General features: G+C 40.7%; 1 protein-coding gene across 1 annotated transcript in view; it reads right to left on the bottom strand.

Annotated features, from left to right (window-relative positions):
* Window positions 1-19,367, bottom strand: part of LRMDA (leucine rich melanocyte differentiation associated) — a gene marked incomplete at its 3' end in the record, with an annotated part of 700,831 nt that extends 681,464 nt beyond the window's left edge. The window contains 2 exon segments of the mRNA XM_082486449.1: window positions 14,757-14,857; window positions 19,283-19,367. Of these exon segments, the coding sequence (XP_082342575.1) occupies window positions 14,757-14,857; window positions 19,283-19,312 (131 nt within the window). The 5' untranslated portion in view covers window positions 19,313-19,367.
* Window positions 19,368-20,560: the final 1,193 nt, after the last annotated feature.

Here is a 20,560-nt window from a genome sequence, read left to right as displayed (position 1 = left end):
TCTCTCAGCAGCATCTTCAGCAGCCTTTTGCTGATTGAAGGAGCTGGAGGCAGCGAGGAGGAAGAAAAGACGGCACAGAGTGAGGGAAGGAAATAAACTGGACACATACACAGCCTCTCGCTTAGTTGGCTAGTTTCATTTTCTTAGAAAACATAGTATTTGACAATTTTTTCCCAAAGCCATTCCAACATAATCACCTTCACACATGACTATTTCTGTGTTATTCCAAAGTACTTCACCGTCCAAGACGGAGAGCACATTAAATGCAAGCTAATAGGTAGAAAAAGAAGTGTTCAGATCCTTGAACAGCTGTAATTTTAACATCCACATGCTGGACTGTCAAATTATCCTAACGTAACTGTATTGGAAGCAGAGTTTTCTGAATATTCAATATACTGTTAATCCTTGGCACATTTAGAACACCTTTCCCTGAGCCTTTAAGTGTTTTAAAATAATGAGCATGCTTTATCATTTACACAACTAGGTCAAGTTTTCATCTTTTCTCTCCAGCTATAAGGTCTTGAAAGTCCTAGAAGCCTAAAACACAGCATCCTTACCCAGTGTTTTTGTGGCCACATGGCCTTGCAGAGTCATGGCACTGCAGCAAGTCTTGGACCCTTCACATCTAAAATGGTTTGAGGACAACTCTGCTGCGTTTCTTTGTGCTTTAAGAGATTTTACAGTCAAGAGATGAAATGCATTTTTAGCACTTGAGAATGAGACCAAAAATAGATGAATGAAAACCTCAAACCACTGTCACCAATATAAAACTTCACTAGCCATATCCTGCTCATAAAAAGCTGCTCTGTTGCTCTTAATAGGTAACTGGATGCTCCCAGACACCTAAGGATTTAAAATTAAAATATACTGTTCTTGAAATCATGTAAAGAAAAACAAAAGAAAAAAAAGAAAACCAAATGCTCATGATGAATAAGTATCTAAAATTACTAAAGAAATCATTTAAATCATCACAAGTACATGCCTCTCTTAGAAAGAGTACATATGCTAACTTTGATCTTCAAACTAATGGTTGGAAATGATGATTAAAAAAACCCAAAACACTATTTAAAGTAGGTAACAGATAGCTTTTCTGTTAAATTCTTAAACTGAGATCCCTGTCAGCATGTCTGATCATAGATTAACAGTCAAAGGGAAAGGCAGCTCACATTTCTGAATGTAATTTAAAAACATTGAGCACTATGATTTCTTTCCATTGGGCATATTCACAAGGAACAAACAGCACCAGTCAAAGCACCAGTTTTACCAAGCCCAAACACAGTGAGTTGGTGTCTATGCCAAACAGCTCATTATCTGAAATACACATCAGTAGCTACTGGACTAACACCACCATGCTAATGTAACTTTCCTCCTGTCAGCCTTAATAAGAGCTGACACCAAGACCAATACTGAGTACTCCTGAGAGCTAACGGAGGAAGGAGCAAAGAAGGGAGGAGAGAGTTTAAAAATAACAAAAACTTGTATTAATGTAGGTCGGTTTGGATAAAACAATCAAAAGGGAGATAGACATTTGCAATTTCTTGTTACTTAAGTACTTTTTCACCCCAAGACTGCTCCCGTTTTGGTCCAATTCCCTCAAGGTCAGTTACCTCTCCCAATCACCCATCTCTGATGTGCTGTATCTTTCTTCTGTTAAGAACTTGTAAGTAATATGTTTCTTTCTAGGTTGAGTATGAGAAGGTTACTGCTGACAAAGCCCTATTGCAAGTGCTGAACCAAAGTAGACCAAATACTATAGTATCACCCCTCAAATGTTTTATAAATTAAAAATATAATTTATATATCATATATACAATATATATATGTATAATGCCTTTGTAAAGATGTTTACATAAAAGATGATGCTTTGTGTGTGCGTCTCTGTGTGTGCATATATGTATTAATGCCAGTAAACTACTTCTGACAACAGCATCCCACACACACTATGCTTTCCATGAAGAAATGAACTGGAGGTGTGCACACAGTCAAGTACTAATATCTAACAGTACAGTTCATACACCAACTGCACAGGAAAAACATTAGAGACTTACGCACTTGAAGAGAAACTATTCGAGTTTCTTATGATTAAGATGATTAAGGGCTTGGAGCACCTCCCTTATGAGGAAAGGCTGAGAGAGCTGGGACTCTTTAGCCTGGAGAAGAGAAGGCTGAGGGGAGACCTTATTATGGCATACAAGTATCTAAAGGGTGGGTTGAAGAAGGATGGAGCCAGGCTCTTTTCATTGGTTCCAAGTGACAGGACGAGGGGCAATGGGCACAAGTTAGAACACAGGAAGTTCCGTTCAAATACACGGAAACAGTTCTTTACGGTGAGGGTGACAGAGCACTGGAACAGGCTGCCCAGGGGGGTTGTGGAGTCCCCTTCTCTGGAGATTTTCAAGACCCGCCTGGATGCAGTCCTGAGTAATGTGCTCTAGGCAATCCTGCTTTAGCAGGGGAGTTGGACTAGATGATCTCTAGAGGTCCCTTCCAACTCTGATAATTCTGTGATTCTGTGATTCTGTGAGTGTGGTCTAATTTGCAAGAGCTTATCAAATTCCCTGAGTTTTGGACGGATTACAAACTATCCCCTAACATTAGATATTTTGCATTTCTTATTTGTGGGGTTTTTTAAAGTGATTTCTATAGTATTTCACCATAGCAAGGGTTCCTACAAACATGAGCAATGAGATGGTTTTAAAAATGAACAAACTTTTATGGCTGTATTACATGAAGCACATTCACTGCTAGCACTTATGGACTCAGTGGGCAAATTAAGTTAAAAATGGAGAAGAAATTATAAAGAAAGGAAATGATCTACCAGTGAGCAACTCACTCAAGCAAGAATGGTCAAGAAAAAAAGACCAGGAGGAACAAAACAAAAATAGAAATAAAAATCATAAAACTTCACATGATTGCCAGCATCAGTTCATGGGTAAAGCCTGCAAGTGAGCTGTAACACTGCATTAACTATGACCTTAAAGACAGTATAATTATTGTATAGCATGTCTGGTTTGACATGCTGGCTCCTGAGCCTGAGCAAAATGCACAGCCCTTTTGCACTTCTATGATACTCATTCTTCACACTTGCATGAGCTGAGGGTTTCGGGATTGCCTTTTTAAACTGAAAAATCATCTCCGAGATAATTTATGTAAAGATGATTTATGTAAAATCCAAGACCTCAAAAAAGGCACAAACCACACAAGACAACATATAACAAGGAATGCATACACAGAAGCTTGTAAGGATTTTACCTGCCAAATGCCAGCTAGCCATTCGTACTATGACCACTCAGCAGGTTTGTTGAATGCTGGAGGACAGAGACCTTTCTTACTCAGTGATCGGTAAGCAAAACTAGTCAGGTTCTTCACATCTGCAACAGGATGCTGGGAATCTTGTGTATTGCATTAAGAAGAGGAGAAGATACCTTTCAATAAAACAGAGAGGAAAAGACAGAGACAATAGCTCCAGGGTTAATGCAGGTTCTTCCCTTCAGTCAAGCTCCTTGTCCTCAGACAACAGTTATTTCTGGAGTCCTTCGCTCTTGTTTCACAACAGCAGTGATGAGGAAATACTGTTTTAGAGTAAGAGAGATTAAGGAAGTCAGAAAGTAAGAATGGTCATTCTGATTACTATATCTATAACATGCTCTTTATCACGTCCTTTTCTTTAACCCCCAATACTCTTTAAAAAAGTAGTTCTCAGTCTTAAAATCCAGATAACCGTAGACTATGCAGAAGAAGTCACCAAGACATTACTTGCAATCTATTGACATTCTTTGAAAGCTAAAACAAGTGCATCAAACTATTTCTCCTCCAAATGCCAATACTTTCTGTAGATTGCAGTAGTCTTCCATTTATTAACTAACTGATTTTCTCTCAATCTGACACAGATTCCCGTCATTCAGGACAGAATTCAAAACAAAAACTGTTTTTTGTTTAAGACTGATCACAATTCTCACAAGAGGAGCTGGATTGACTGTGCCAGTGAATTAAGCCCTCTAGGTACCCAGAGAACAAGTGCAGACTGTGTGGATTTAGCCTCCAACATCACTCCAAAAAACAACTTCAGTCTCAAGCAGGAAACCAGATCAAGAGAAAGCAGTTCACTCCCTGCTCATTCAAACACAAAGAAAATTACATCAGTTCACTGGGAAATGCTCTGCCTCAGTCAAAAGGCCTTATCAACAGCCTTGAATCAATGGATGCTTAATAAGGCATCCGATCTCTGCTCAAGTCCAAGGAGTTTGTTACTCACCTTTGTTCAGGAGTACAGATTACACCTTTACTCACAATTGCAACAGCTCTTAGAGATGGATTTCACAAAAAAAAAAACAACTTTGATCATCCATCACAGTAATATTTGCTCGCTATATTTAGGGAGGTAACATTTCAAGCTCGCAACCGTATTTTACTTAATGTCAAGTTGTGTGGTATGTTTAACATTTTTACTAGATTTAACAGCTCTAGTAATCCTCCCAAGAATTCTCCAGTACACATGAACACACACTGCCCCCACCAAAGGTTCAGGCGACAAGCTTTTGCCCAGTGCTGCCACATGATACACTCTGAAGACAACTCCTTCCACGATGTTAAGCCTTCTTGAGAAAGGCAGAACAGAAAACAATCTTATGTTCTGATCTGTCAGATACAGTAAATCAATGGATAACGGCCAGCACTGGGGGTCAGAGGTATATATACTACAGTGTTTTCACAGTCCGTTAGTGACTATGTGGCCATAAAAAGTCAAGCAAGGATCAATGGACAAAAAGAGAGGCTGTTGGGACTAAAGAAGATAGCAGCCACAAGTGCAAGATTGAAATACAACAATTTATACTCTAAGGTTGTCCTTACATATTACTTAGTTTGGGAAAATGACTTATCCATCAACAAAAACAACTTACATCCTTGGCACAGTATGCTGAAATCAGTGAGATATTTAAATACATACTACAGGCTATTAATTTGATATTTTTAAAATTAGTCATTCACTGGTCCCCTTCATATCAACAATAAACCAATGACGGCAATTAAGACAGAGCAGAAAAATATACAAGTCACAAAAACACACACAGATACTTTGTAAAGGCAAATATTCTGTAGTCACATTTAAAGTTGGCAAAACAACAGAACACAGGTATGGCTACTGTATGCGAGACAAGGTAAATCTTCACAGTATTTTTTAATATTATTCAAAGCATTCAAAGGGGGAAAAATAGTTTTCCTTATACATTACCCAGAACACATCTGGTTCCTGTTGAAATGCCACTTTTCAAAATGGAGAGGCATGGTGGGAGGGAAAAGGAGGGGAAAAAGAGAGCAAGGAGTAGATTTAGTTTTGATTGTCTACCAATTATCAACAGTAAAGTTAATATTTGAAATCTAAAATCCTTTTTGTTATTGGTAATACTCTCCTTCCATTTTTACAATAGACATATACTTATAAAACTTTATCATATACAACTCCCTAGGTGTTACCCATGCAGAAAGTGAACCCATCATCACACGTCTTCAGTCCATCTAGTAGGATAAGACTATTTCATAGTTATTTTAATAGAAAGATAATTATGTATACCGTAGTCCACCATCATTAATAAACATCTTCATCTGAAAGACCATCTACAAATTTTAAACGATTAAAACGATTCCTTGTATATAAATATTTCATTTAGCAAATTTCTTTCCAACTGAATTGCTTCTAAAGAATGACCACCCTTAGCAGTGTTAGTGTATATTTATTTCCAGACATTCGTAACATTTCAACATTACTTAAAAAATAGCATCTTGTGCTTACTGTAGGCCATCCCTTACAGGTAAACTTTAAATACCTTCCTTGTACATTTGAACTTGATACATTACTGCAATAATAGGTGTATTGGGTTTGCGTGGCAAGGTTTTGGTAGCAGAGGGGCTACAGGGGTGGCTTCTATGAGAAGCTGCTAGAAACTTCCCCTGTGTCCAACAGAGCGAATGCCAGCCAGCTCCGAGATGGACCCACCATTGGCCAAGGCCGAGCCCATCAGTGGTAGCACGTCTGGGATAACATATTTTAAAAGGGGGGGGCAAAAACTGCACAGCAGCAGCCAGAAGAGAGAAGTGAGAATATGTGAGAAAAATAACTCTGCAGACAGTGAAGAAGGAGGGGGAGGAGGTGCTCCAGGTGCCAGAGCAGAGATTCCCCTGCAGCCCATGTGAAGACCATGGTGAGGCAGGCTGTCTCCCTGCAGCCCATGGAGGTTGACAGTGGAGCAGATATCCACCTGCAGCCCGTGGAAGACCCCACACTGGAGCAGGTGGATGACCCAAAGGAGGCTGTGACCCTGTGGAGAGCCTGTGCTGGAGCAGGCTCCTGACAGGCCCTGTGGACCCATGGGAGGAGCCCACATTGGAGCAGGTTTGCCCGCAGGACTTGTGACCCTGTGGGACACCCACACTGGTGCAGTCTGTTCCTGAAGGACTGCACCCCATGGAAGGGACCCACGCTGGAGCACTTCACGGAGGACTGTCTCCCATGGGAGGGACCCAATGCTGGAGCAGGGGAAGAGCGTGAGGGGTCATCCTCCTGAGGAGGAAGGAGTGACAGAGACAACGTGTGATGAACTGACCACAACCCCCATTCCTCTGTGCTGCTCGGTGGGGGAAGAGGCAGAGAAATCGGGAGTGATGTTAAGCCTGGGAAGAAGGGAGGGGTGGAGGGAAGGTGTTTTAAGATTTAGGTTTTATTTCTCATTATCCTACTCTGATTTGGTTGGTAATAAATTAAACTGATTTTCCCCGAGTCAAATCTGTTTTGCCTGTGATGGTAATTGAAGAATGATCTTTCCCTGTCCTTATCTCGACCCACAAGGCTTTTGTTATATTTTCTCTCCCCTGTTTAGTTGAGGAGGGGAGTGATAGAGCGGCATTGGTGGTCACCTGGCATCCAGCCAGAGTCAACCCACCACAGCAGGAGAAAAACTGTCAAGAATTTATACATTTCCGATTGCTTAGCTGTGGAAAACGCTACCTCTTTGTTGAAGTCTAAATACAATTCCATTTACCTTGAAACAGTCAACTATTTCAAGTATAAAATTTACAAGCATTTGTAAACCACTGTTTTCTTAGAGTAAGAAAGATCTCTCAGCTACTACTAAACATCTTTTTTAAAAAGAAAGCAATAAAAAAATCTGCAATACTTAAACATATTAATTCTCTTTTCACATAGTAAACTGTGGTCATGCTTGAAAGAAAACAAAAAAACAAGGAGAGTGAAATAGATTAACTGCATAGCTCCAATACACTTATTTCAGACAACATACTATAAATCATCTTGAAACAAAACAGGCAATTATAATGTGCACAAATGTTATGATACTATGCATCTCTACTGGTCCAATGGTTCTAAATTATTGGAACTGATGGCTGAACAAGGGCATATTGTTTCAACACACTTGGATTACTTGAACGATTTGAATTCTTTCTTTAGCTATCCAGTGCTGTGCAGATCTCCAACGTCAATAAACAGATAGATAGCTGTCTCTTAGATAATTCAAGACATATCTAAGGGAATTAAAATATATGACCAAAATTTCTGAAGCAATGTGTTTTGTTCGTAAAGAATCACAACTTTTTTTCCCTTCAATACTGTAAGAAGCATCTAAAATTAAAGCATGTACATACATTTCCTTCACAGCATTCAGTGAGGACAGAACAGCAGCTCCTTTCTCCTTCTAACCACTACCCCATATTTCAATCCTCTTCACCTCAGTGTAAAAGAAATAGGAGTGAGAGCCATAAGACAGAATCATTTCAAAACACAATTAGCTATTTGTAAACAACACTCTTTCTCCTGCAGAAAATCTGCAACTGCTAGTTGCAAGAAAAAGCAGCAAGTAAGGTAAATCAATTAGCTTGCTAATTTCTCACCCTCATTTATTTGGCTCTGCACTGTATTTGTCGTAATTGACTATAATTATGTTAATTACTAACTCCAGCATAATTACTATATTTATTGTCATTGAGCACACTATGTACCCAAGCAAAGCTGGCATTTGTCGGGCATCAAAAAAATAAATAAATAAAACCACACAACCGTTGGGAGGGGCTTCCCTGAAAACTGGTTGATATACCTTCAGCAAATGAAAGGGCAAAAGAGATTTCATGCAATGCTAGTTTGAAAGCATCGGTTCATTAAGGATATTAATTTTCTGATAACTACACATTTAAGCATGACACACTAGAGCAGTATCTACAGGATTTAGCAATTATTAATGCGTGACAGTTTCAAATGCTAAGTGAATCAATTAAACAGCAGCATTCACAATTTGAGAAGAGATAACTGCTTCATAACTGCCTAAGACTACAATTTTCACATGACAAAAAAGGGCCATTCAGGCTCCTTCAAAACCTGACAGGTCAAGAAAGAAGTTTGAAACAAAAGCACCTTATAACCATCATCTCTCCTCTTTACTTGTCAGATCAACTTTGCTAGTGTCTCCGCTGAAATGGCATCACCATGCCAGCTGCCACAAGGTGATTTTTCATGTCTTGTCAAAGAAATCTTTTATTCTATTTGCTCTGCATTAACATGTTACATTTATTGATCAAGCCCTTTCTGCAGCCACAGCAGGGCACTGTGCTCTTATGCCTAAGGGGGCTTTGATGTCCTGGTGACATTCTAGACCGAATAATGCACATACTAAATGGATTTAATGCAGAAATGTGTTTGTGCATGACAGCTACATTAATAACAGCCCCTCACACTGATAAATATGCAATTGCTACGATTAAGAGTTACCCAATTATGGTGAAAATATTTTTCTACCTTATAAATAAAACCATCAAAAAGTTTTAACAATAGTGCATTTTCTTCAACATTTTAAAATGCTATAAAGATTGGTCTAAAGGCTTTTAAAAAATATGTCATGCTTTGTTTTGAATTCTGGCTTTTATTTCCATCTCTCTTTTGTTGTTTGTCTTCCTCTTCTGTGTGTCTTACTGCTGCACAGGCTGGGAAGGTGGCAAGGAAAAAAAAAAAGAAAGCCTCTCTCCCACATACTCAACTCACAAAGAGGAACGTGCCCTGTAAAACTGAATCCCAGTTTCAAGCTGCCACTTGTATATTCCCCCAGGCAAGAAAACAGTAGGCAGAAGAGAGAAAGGAACAATCTCTAGTCCACAGAGAGGATATTACAAAGCCTCAGCCTCCCAAAAGTCATGGAGGAACATTCCAGACTAGGATTAAAGTTCAAGGGGATGTTTTCATACATACACCTTCTTAATCGGACAGTGGAAAACATGCACAAGCACACACTGTGCAAATTATTCATGCTCCAAGCAGAAATAATCTGCACCCTAGAGAGAGGGAAGAGATATCTGTATCTCCATGAGCACAATTATTGGATTAATCCTCCCTCATTGGCCAAGATTAAAGATTCACTCTCCCTTCCGCCTCATAGCTTAGACCCAGAAGAAATCTCAGTAGGAAAAAAGAAAACAACTCGCATGTTTAAAACTACTGAGGACAAAATTAGAAGATGGACTTCTCTGTGAATTGAACTATAGATGTTATTTATAAAACATGGCACCTATTTGTACAAAAACACTGACATCTGTTATTCAAGCACTGGAATGCATTTAGACTTTAATGTAAAAGGAGAAATTTGGCACAAAGAAAGTTAACTACGACAAATAAAAGAACCTTTGAATAGTTTGTTGGGGTTTTTTCTCTCTATAGCAAGATGCATCTAAAAAAAAAATGTTTGTATTTCATCCAAATCTCTACTCCCTACCTACATTACATCCTTCCTGCTTATTTATTGCTTTCTTTCCTTCACCAGTGATTATTATTTACTTTTTTTTTTTCCAATGAAATCTTTAACTTCCAATGATCAACAATAATTTTTCCTTCCCCCTTTTCAGCAAAGCCTCCCAGTAACACTAACACTGGCACATCAGTAAATTTCCTTCCCGTACCCTATGCTTTCATTAAATGGGAACTGGGGAATGCTTTCCACATACTATGGAACAAAATAGTGGCCTTTACAGTACTCTATTATCAGGGAAGGCTATCAAATACAGTTGCCATGAGAGACTCAGGAGCAGATTTCCAAAGCTCTGCTCCTGAAACATGCCTTATTGAAAATACATGGTTCATTTCCAAAATAGCTGAAAAATCACTACCAATATCAAATCAAAAGAGCTGCTACAACTCAGGCCACTTTATGATGACCACACCAATAAAGCTGCAGAATCACAGTATAATTTAGGTCAGAAGGGGCATCTAGAGGTCATCTAGTCCAATCCCCTGCTCAGAGCAGGGTGACTTTAAAGTTAGATTAGGTTGCTTGGGGCTTTGTCCAGTTGCACTTTAAATATCACCCAGGGTGGAGATCCCACAGCCTCTCTGGGCACCTCTTCTACTCAACCTTTCTCATCGTGAAGCCCTTCCTTACAAACAGTCGGAAATTCCCTTGCTGCAACATGTGACCACTGCCTCTCATCTTTTTGCTGTACATCTGACAAGAGTTTGGCTCCTTCTTCTTCACAACCCCCCGTTAGTCCCAAAAGGAAACAAAAGACATTAGAAACTATTTAAATAAAATCTGTAAAGAAAACAGCATGAGAAGAAATAATTAACCAGTGGACTATAGTGATCTGGGGTTGAACGATTTCCGTCTGCCAGAGGCGTAAACAGGAGGCAATCCAGTGGCACCTTACCTTAGTGATTACAACCAGCAGACTTTCAAGCACACGCCAGTTTTTCCCTTTGCCTCATACGCAACAAATTGCTGTTACTCCTCTTTTTTCTCCCCAATATCCCCATAAAAAAAAAATTCGCTTTTGCCATTCACCTCTGTCTTTCCTTTCCCTCCCAGGGAAAAGGGGAGATGCATAACCATTGCGACTGGTAACAGTCTCTTTGCTTTGGCTGCCAGGAGAAGGAGAGCTGGATCCATGTATCTCTCAGGGTAATCAAAGAGAGACAATAGTTCTTGGAAAATGGCAAACAACATAGACGATTCTTTTAAAGAGCAACTTTTTGTGATTATTTAACCAAGTGTTGTTATTAGATTTACCACATCTGATGCAAAGACAATTAAGCATCTACACAGGCCCTAATTTTTATTTAATAAAGACGAAGGGCCTCTAGCCTGGGAAGAACTCTGAAGTCAGAAAAAATAGGTGAAAAATATACATTTTCCTCTGTATTACATTGCCAATAGAAAAGAACTAATGACAACCCTCCCCTCCTCTACTGTAGCTCTCCAGCCCTGCGTACATTTGTGTTTACATCACACCCAAAAAGAAAAAAAAAAAAATCGGAGAAATCTGAGTAACCAAACCACTACACATAAGAACACTGAATCCACATAATTACTCTTCTTTGCAGAAAAAAAGACAGAAGTGCCATAACAGCCAATAATTAATTAGAAGATATCACTACATTTTTAAAAAATATTATCCAAATATGTATCAACTCAACAAGTTTTAAAAAAAAAAAAAAAAAAAAAAAAAACACAAAAAGGGCCAGTGGGAAACAGTGGGAAAAACGCTTTGTTTATACAAAACAAGAAGCTATGTTTCTCAGAAAGACACAACAGCATCTCTTGGAATGTGTTATTAATGGACAAGCTTTGCAAAAGTTGTTTGCATGTAAGTCACAAAATACAACATGTTAGACTAATTCTTTCCCACTTTACTAACAGCATCAGCCAGTCTTCCCACCTTTTTTCCAGTATACCTGGACAAGCCTCTGAAAACACACATTTACAGTGGAAAGCCTTAAATGGCAAAATAACTTACCTCTATCCTGACTTTTGCAACAAAGTTAGCTACATTACAGGGGTATCAAAATCAGCATAATTCACTAAAGCAATTATTCAATCAAGTATTACATTGTAGCAGTTGCATAAGGAAGTTGTGTGACATCTGTATCATGTGGTATTAACATATCTTTCTGATACGAGTCTCTCTCGTGAATGAGCACGTGTGTGTGTGTGTGAGAGCACAGTGAAGACTGCAGGTCTCCAACTGCACACGACTTCTGGTTCAGAAAGGACAGCACTGCCTTGCAAGAAGAGCTGCTGCCAACTGACCACAAAGCTGAACATGTTACTACAACAGAGATCTCTTTCTCTCCATGCAACTACGCCCATGATAGCAATATCAAATAACATGACTGCAAATACTGCTGCCCACAAAATAAAAAATAAACTTCCCTCTATGCTCAATTTCTTAAATTCTTAATGTAATTGTTACGTTGTCAGAAAGTCTATTGACACCTTTACGTAACAGAATTTATTGCCTGCTACAGGAGGTTGATTCCTTCCCAAAATACACTTGGCAGTAGCCATACTTAGAGAGGACAGGACACAGAAACCTTATATGCAAAACAACATTTAAATAAGGTTGGTAAGTACTTACTTACTGCCCAACACTGAGAACAGGTAACTGTTGAATATATCAGCATTTTTCTGACTTAAACACAGGCTAAAAATTAGTGACCACTGAAGTATTTTTTTTTATTTCAAAGAACACATCCACACTCTCAACTAATAATGAATCATATTATAATGAAAACTAACATCCTTACTGCAAATAACCATTGTGCCAGCAAAGTACAATATTGTCTTTATCTTTTTCTAGATTTTGATCACCCTTGGTTGTCTTCACTCAACTTATGCCTTTACCAACAGATAGCAAGTTTTTCTAGAAAATTACTCCTTTGTAAAGAGACTTAGGTTTACTTTCTTCCCCACTACAACACAGAAAACTTTTCAAATTAAGCATTCACCAATAAAAATCATAAAACGAATCACTACATGGTCATTGTCAGATTTTTCAAGCAATAATACTTGTTTAAAGAAGATGACAATGATCTTACAGTTTACACTTGCTTCAACAGCTGCCCAAGACATCTTTTCTTTATTCACATTCATTTAAGGCTATGACATTTCTACATCTTATCTGACTCTCTCTATTATACACAGGCACAGAGCTCATCTACAAGTGCAGACCAGTCTGAAGAGTAACTGTATAATAAATACTTCTTAGTTTCTATATGCTTAGTATAACTATCACAGCTCAAATAAGAAAACATTAGGGCTCTCATCACATTTAGTATTAGCGTCCCTAAGCTAAAAAAGAAAAAAAAAAAACCAACAACCAACCAAACAAAAAACAACTAACAAAAAAATCCCACCCCTCCCCTTTCCCCAGATCTGATTTCTGGCCTTAGAGTACTTTTACAGCTTTGCAACAGCAAGCTATCCTACATCAGAAGTTGATTGCAGCTACCCCCAAAACTAGTACTTTCTCTCACATTTCCCCACAAAAGATTTTAACACACTTTTTTTCCTCCCAATAAAATCAAATTATATCCCTTCTGAAAAACAGGCTAAGTGATAGTGGCTTGGGTAGGGAAGGAAAGAAGGGATGAAAATACAGATTTGAGAAATACACCACCAGTTAAGCTCTCCATGAAAAAAGAACTAGTGATATAAAGTTTTAAAGTGGTACTTTACATCTAGATTTAACGTTAACATTTTGCTTTAGGAAATAAAACAAACTCAGAGGAACTGCTCTTCAAATTATGCATTAAATGAAAGAAAGAAACTGTTTTTTTCCAGAAGTAGTACCTTCAGAGGTATCAAGGAGCATGTTGTTGATGACACATTGAATCTGAATACACATGCAAAACTTGAATTATCTTCATGACAAAATGAAAAAATGCCCATTCAGTTCTCTCCCCCAGAAAAAGTCTCTCTTCTCATTACAATTTCCATAGGTACAGAGTCATCAGCCAGAAGCATAAGCCAATAACAATCCACAGACTGTTTAGTGCCTCCTTTGCATGTAGGAATGTACATGCTTACCTCTTGCGTATAGGAATCAGTTGTTCAGAGTTGACAGCGGCTCAGGATAACATTTATGAGCGTTAAGTAAGTTAAAACCAGCAGTTGTCACCCCTAGAACAAGGCACCAGCACACTACTTTTATATGTCTTACTCCTTACAAGCAGACTCTAAGCTTACCCTCAATAAAATAAAAGGAAAACTCTAAAGAGTCCAACCCCACCATTGAAAAACTATGCTTTTCTTAAACAGACAACTACATTCCATTTCTTTCTCCCTACCTACTTACAGAGTCACGAACCTGAAAGATACACTGATGAACCTCACCAAGCTCTTTCACAAGGATTAAATTAAAAATGATACTGTAATAACTAACTGGAATACTATAGAATTATAAATCAATCCATACATTAAAATAATTAGAATTTATTTATAAATTCTAAATGCACTTAACTACACAGCTGCCCAAAAATAAGATCATACAACAAAACCACACCATCTGGGAAAAGAGTATTACAAACCATTTATGGTAATAACCAGACATCTACAAACAAAAAGAAGGGAGAGAAGCACGCACTTACGTGTATTTTGGTTGAGAACAATTCACTTTTGATGCCATTCTTCACTTCTTCAGGTAACGATGCTTACTTTCCATTTTGAGCAGATGACAAACCATAAGCTCCTCACTGGGTATCATTTATGTTAACATGAGAAACTTCCAGACTCACCTGGTTATTTGTGTTCCAAGTGTGCAAGAAAAGGAGACAAACATTGCCTATAAAAGTGTCGCCCACTTGATAACAACTAAATGTACCTGACATACATGTATGTTCCTACATTGAAAAAAAACAATTAAAATTAAATATTCTATTTTTGGAGTTGGTGTCCCGTATTGCACTTGAAAATCTATATATCACCACATACCTTAACAAGTTGAAGCTAAGATCTAGCCTTTTTGCCATATGTCCATATATTCTTCCTAGGAATTCTGGAATTTCTTCACAGTCTTGACTAATGTAGGACACCTGAGAATTGGAAAAAAAAAGGAAACATTTCACAAGTGGATTATTTAGTCTTCTGTCCAGTTTCCACCTCCTTGATCCAATGACAACGCACAATATAGTAAAGATTCATTACAGTTTTAAGCTACATCAGTTTTACTGCTATAGAATCTATCACAATCTCATTTTCCTATTGATACAATCAGCTTAATATTTATTACATCTATAGGCTTATATACAATGTGTTGTCTACTTTCAGGTAAAAATAACTTGATCAAATACATCACATTTCTTCTATTCCACTGTTAATACATTGATCTCGCATTACTTTGTATTACCATTGATACACTCCAGAAGTTCTTTTGAAAGCTCAGAAGCCATTCAAAGGACTCGCTAGTTTGCCTCTCAGTATACAACACACTAAAAGGTCACTTTGGAAAGTCTGGTCCAGAAATACCCAAGCAGTGTACTGTCAATCCATTCTCATAACCATTCCGTAGGGAGATTATTATTCCCAGTGATGCGCTAGGGACAAAGCAAGAGGGCTGCCTGAGATCTGAAAAACAAGCTTGCAGCTTTTTTTCACAGTCATGTAAGTCTTAAAGATTTCTGGTTCCAACACCTATGTTCAGATCACACTTCTATACCCAAAAGTACTTGTGAATGTCTTTCCTCTTTTTCATACCCGCACATCGAACCCACCTTTAACAAATACAGGAAGAATTAGTGGTAGCAAAAATAGAGTCTACTCAGAGATATTTTTTTATTTTTTTTTTTTAGCCAGGATGAAGTGAGGTAATATTTCCAGAAAAACACAAACAGTAAAACAGCCAAACTTTTTCTATTCTCTCTGCTGTGTTATATTACAAGTCTTTGGTTTGATTTCTTCAAAGAATCCCCCCAAAGCCTGCCAAACCTACCGTCATGAATTCTATACAACTATACTGGCTCATCCTCCCAGTGTTCAAAATATCAGTATAAACACTGACATTTCAGATTTTGTGCGAAAGAAATCTTAGTTACCCCTAAATAGCAACTTGCTAGTTACATAGATTACAATACAGTGTTTAGACCACTATCTATACAAGATATTGCCATTATCTAAATACTTAATGTAAAGTCAATTTCAAGACCATATCCCATTGGCCTAAAAGATGTTAGATGAAAAAAATGAAAAAAAGTCAGTCAAACTCTGTTTTGATAGTATTTCACTTTCTGTTAAAATAGAGACTCCTCTGCAGGACAGACTGAATGTATGGACTTTTGCAAGTGATCCTGGTCTCTTACACTCTAAAAATGATTGCTATCTGATAATACTATATTGCATCCCATTTAATTCATTTTGTTCAATAACTTCAACAGATAAAGCTGACAAGAGTGAAATAATTTTTACAAGCAGAAAACAGGTAGCTTGAAGCTCAGTTTAACAAGTTCTTCCCCTTGTTAAACCTCTTGCAATAAATTCTGCTACCAGACATACGCATAACTTCAGCAAGTATAAGGACAAAAGGGAAAGGAACTGTTTCAGGTAGTTGGCATCCTAGTGGTTTGGACATAGCAGAAACCATTTTGCAGAATTTCTTGAATTAAATATGTGGGTGTTTTTCCTCCAGTTTTCATCCAAGACAACTACAACACGCTTTACAACATACTTGCAGGTACACATACAAGAATTGCTTCATTCTTCACTGAATGGTAGATTTCTTTAAACTAATGCTTGCAAACCCTTGGAAAGACCACATTAACCGCAGAATAATACTTTGGATTTAGTATTTAGTTCAATGTAACACAATGAAATAGAAATTATTAAAGTGTGATGCCTATTAAAAGTAGCAATGCCAGACCATCTTGAGCAACTACAAACATAGCAAGAGTACAGACCACCACTTTGCTTTTCATCCCGGGAGGAGTAGTCGAAAAGGAGCAAGGGACTCTGACCTGCATTCCCACTGCTTCAGAAACTTACCTGGCCGTAAATGTTCTAGCTCTACAAGAACAAAAGTTGAAAAAAAAAGTTCATACAAATGTGTTTTGGAGCACAAGGGAGACAAAATGCATAAAATGTTGAAAAGCTTCAGCCTTTGAACTGTTATACCAATATATTTGCATAACTGGTACAAACAGATCCTTCACGGATGTATTTGCAGATGAAATATGGTTGTCATGACCTTTTAAGGCTGAGGCCTTGTAAAAGGAATTTTACTTCCACAAATCCGCTTCAGCATACTCACACAACAAGCACCTTTTTCAATTTAAAACAAATAGGTTTATTTTTCCACAAAATACACAAAATGCATTCAACTTCAGACCTCTATACCCCAAATAAATGAACTTCTTTTGGATACCCAAGAACTCTCTTTACTGTAAGAACAGCAGCAACTGCCAGCAATGCAATACACAATAAGCCTTTTTGAACAAGTTTTCAAGAGTTATTTCCCTGCCCTTCTGCTCTTTAATCCTTGAACAATGCTGATACAAAACAAGACTTCAGTAGTCTGGACAGCAGAAGGATAACTTTTCTTCATTTTCATTCCTTCAGTTCAAAACCATTTACCCAGAAAACAATAAAATGTACATAGTTCAGTATTCTTCCTTTTGCATCCATCTCACATACCCTCAAAATGAGTATGGGTTTTCAAGTACATATCCAGAGATGTCATTACTGAGAGATGAGAGCAAGCATACTTTTTCCCAAGACTCCTCAACTCTTTGAGGGCAATGCACGTCAGTAACAGGAGATTGCTTAGATTCTTCTATACCAGTCACAGAACATCATGTGGATGTAGATGTTTCCATTGCCTAATTCTCCAACCCAAATCTACTACAAGTTGGTCACAATCATTCTTACTACTGATGCCCTGCTCAATATCCCACTGAAATATTCAGAGTTTCCCACAAAGCTCAGCATCAGATAGTCTACGGACGTCTCAGATATTCTTGCAGACTCTTCAAAACACTGCATGTAATTCAGGAAAAAAAAGTTTTTACAAAATATTTAAAACATACGTTAATCAGTCAATACCAGTTGCACCCCTCTTCTGCTTTAGTTTCAGAGGATATTACCATTTAACCTCTGCAATCATTTTACAATGATATTCTAATCTTAGTAACTCATAAAGTAACATCTTTATTAAAGACTGTCAACAAATAGGTCATGTATGAACTCTAGATATTGCATCTTCCCTTCCATTGAAGGGAATTACATCTGGAGAATATTTCCAGTCGGTTGAGCATTATATTTTACTCGATGTTGTTAGAAGATTGTACGTTAGGCACAGAGCCAAAATAAGAATATGCTTTACTTGAAAGGGCTCAAGGCATGCTCAAGGGAAGAAGGCAGCATGTAACTCAGTGCCATAGTGCACCACAGAGACCACAGGAACCATTTCCTGCAGCAGCTGCAAAATTAGCCAATTGCCTCCACATCACACACACATCTACGTGAATTCCACACAGAAATAGCGACCAGATTAAAGAAGCAATTAGATGCGCAGCACCCTGGTTTAATAGCAAACCACTTTCAAAAAGATGACAAGCTTCATTTATTCTTTGGGGGGGGGGGGGGGGATAAATGCTAGTTTTAGTCACAAATCCAGCAGTAATGGTATCAATTTTTCGCTAGAAAGTTTTTCAGTAGCCAAATAAGGCGCTGGGTAAAGGCCCACCAGGATTTGTTTTGCTTCCCGACTTCCCTCTGTAACCAAAACGTAACATACATAGTGTTTATTGGCAGCAGGCACAACACCGGGCACGTTTCAGTCCTCCTCCTTCAGCTGATGCCCGCAGCCTGCTCGCCCCTCAGCGCGGCAGGGTCCCAGGGCAACCGGGGACGGCTCCGAGGCCCCCGACGGCCGCACCGGCATCCGCCGGCCACCGACCCGCCAGGGGCGCGCGCTGCTACCGCCTGAGGAGCGCGCCCGTCCCACCTGAGCAGGCCGCGGCGGCTGCCCAAGAGGCGCAGCGCCGCTCCCCTGCCGCCCGTCACCGCGCTGTCCCGTTACCCACCCGTCGCGACAGAGCACCGCCAGCGCACGCCCCCTGCCACGCCGAGCACTCCCCCGCGGGCCGCCCCGCCTTCTCTCCCCCTCCCTCCCTCCCTCCCCGCCGCTCTCGGGGACAGGGACGGCCCCTCGCCCCTCTCCCCGCAGCGGCCGTGCCTGAGGCGATCCCCCGACAGCGGCCCGTGGCACGGTGCCTCTACCTACGGATGGAAACTAAATCGCTCCGGCCGGCCCCGTGCGAGCCCGCCGCCCCCCACCCCTGCGGGAGCCTCCCCCGCTCCCCGCCAGGACCAGGACCGTCCCCGGCCGGGCGGCGCGGAGCCGGCGGGGAGTTGAGGCAGCAGCTACCAGTGCCGGGGGCGGGGACGCGCCGGCCGGGGCGGGCTGCCCCCGGCAGGTGGGGCTGCCGTCGCCCGGGCCCGGCGAGCCGCGGGACGGGGACACTTACTTGGGCTCCGCTCACCACGACCCCTGCCATGGCTGCGGGGGCGGCGGCGCCGGGGCTTCCGCGGGCTCGGGGCCGGGCCGGGACCGCCGCCGCTTCCTCGCGGCAGTCAGCTGACGCGGGCGGAAGCGCGGCCGGGCCGCGGGCGGGGGCGGGGGCGGCGGCAGCAGCGCGGGACTCCCGCCGCCACCTGCGGCGGGGCCGAGCGCCGGCAGCGGCCGCGAGGAGGTCCGCGGGGGTCCGGCTGCCGCTTGGGCTCCCGCGCCTTCGCGGGCTGGTCGTCCTGGGGCGGGCTTCCCGGTAGGACGTTGACGGAGGCAACAGGCGAGAGCGCGGGGCTGGCGTGAGGCGAGGGTCTGCGCCTGCAGGCCCCGGCCGGCGGCCGCCCCCCGCCCCGCCTCGCCTCGCCTCGCCCGGAGAGAAGGTCCGACCGCCGCCTTCCAGCAGTAGGCTGGGACCGCACGTTGGGTTGTGTGACAGGGGTGGTGGAACCGGCGCTGGGACGAAGCGATGGAAATAGCTGATAGGTGCGACAGTGACAGGGGAATCGGGGCTCGGGTGTCGTTCCTCGAAAGCAGCTAGGTGACTCGGAGGGTCATCTGGAGTGGCTTCCCGCCTACTGAGCTGGCCGTCCGTTCCTGGCAGAAAGCATAACTTGCCCTTGGAGAGATGTACGTCACTGTTGAAGCAACACATGCCAAAGTAGTTCCACGCTATCTACAGGAGAAGTCCACATTCCCATAGTGATATTTTTTGTCTATAGAATATAGGGTAGTTTGTGTGGAAAACAGAAAAACCTTTGGAATTATTGGAAATACCTGTCAAACCAGTCCTTCCAGGGCATAAGAATTTGTTAATTAAAATAATGGCATGATGGTAGGTTATCACTGGTTAGGCAGAGTAGGGAAACGGAAGGATTTCTGTAAGAATTTTATGTGAGACTTTCCAAGATACTTAGGTTTCCCAGGCTTGGATCTGAAATCCTATTAGTGACCTACCTATCTCTTCAGCTGCCTAAGCACCTTTAAAAGTCTGGCTCTTCTTTCCCCTTTATTGCTAATACAGCATAACTCGCTCTTGCTGAAAGCAGAGGCACATGCTGTGAGGGGAAATAAGTTTGAGGAGGATACACATTCTACACTGCAAACCACTTCCTACAGTTTATTCAGCAACACAGCAGAAACTAATGCTGTACTTGCTGCTCTGCCTCTTAATATCAACAGAATAAATTCTTGGTACAAATGCAGCACTACACCTTCTCTAGAGCCATTCCTCCTTTTA

The sequence above is a fragment of the Vanellus vanellus genome, assembly GCF_965231255.1.
Source record: "Vanellus vanellus genome assembly, chromosome: 7".
Taxonomy (NCBI): Eukaryota; Metazoa; Chordata; class Aves; order Charadriiformes; family Charadriidae; genus Vanellus; species Vanellus vanellus.
The sequence above is the reverse complement of the archived record's forward strand: the minus strand, read 5'-3'. Positions and strand labels throughout refer to the sequence as shown.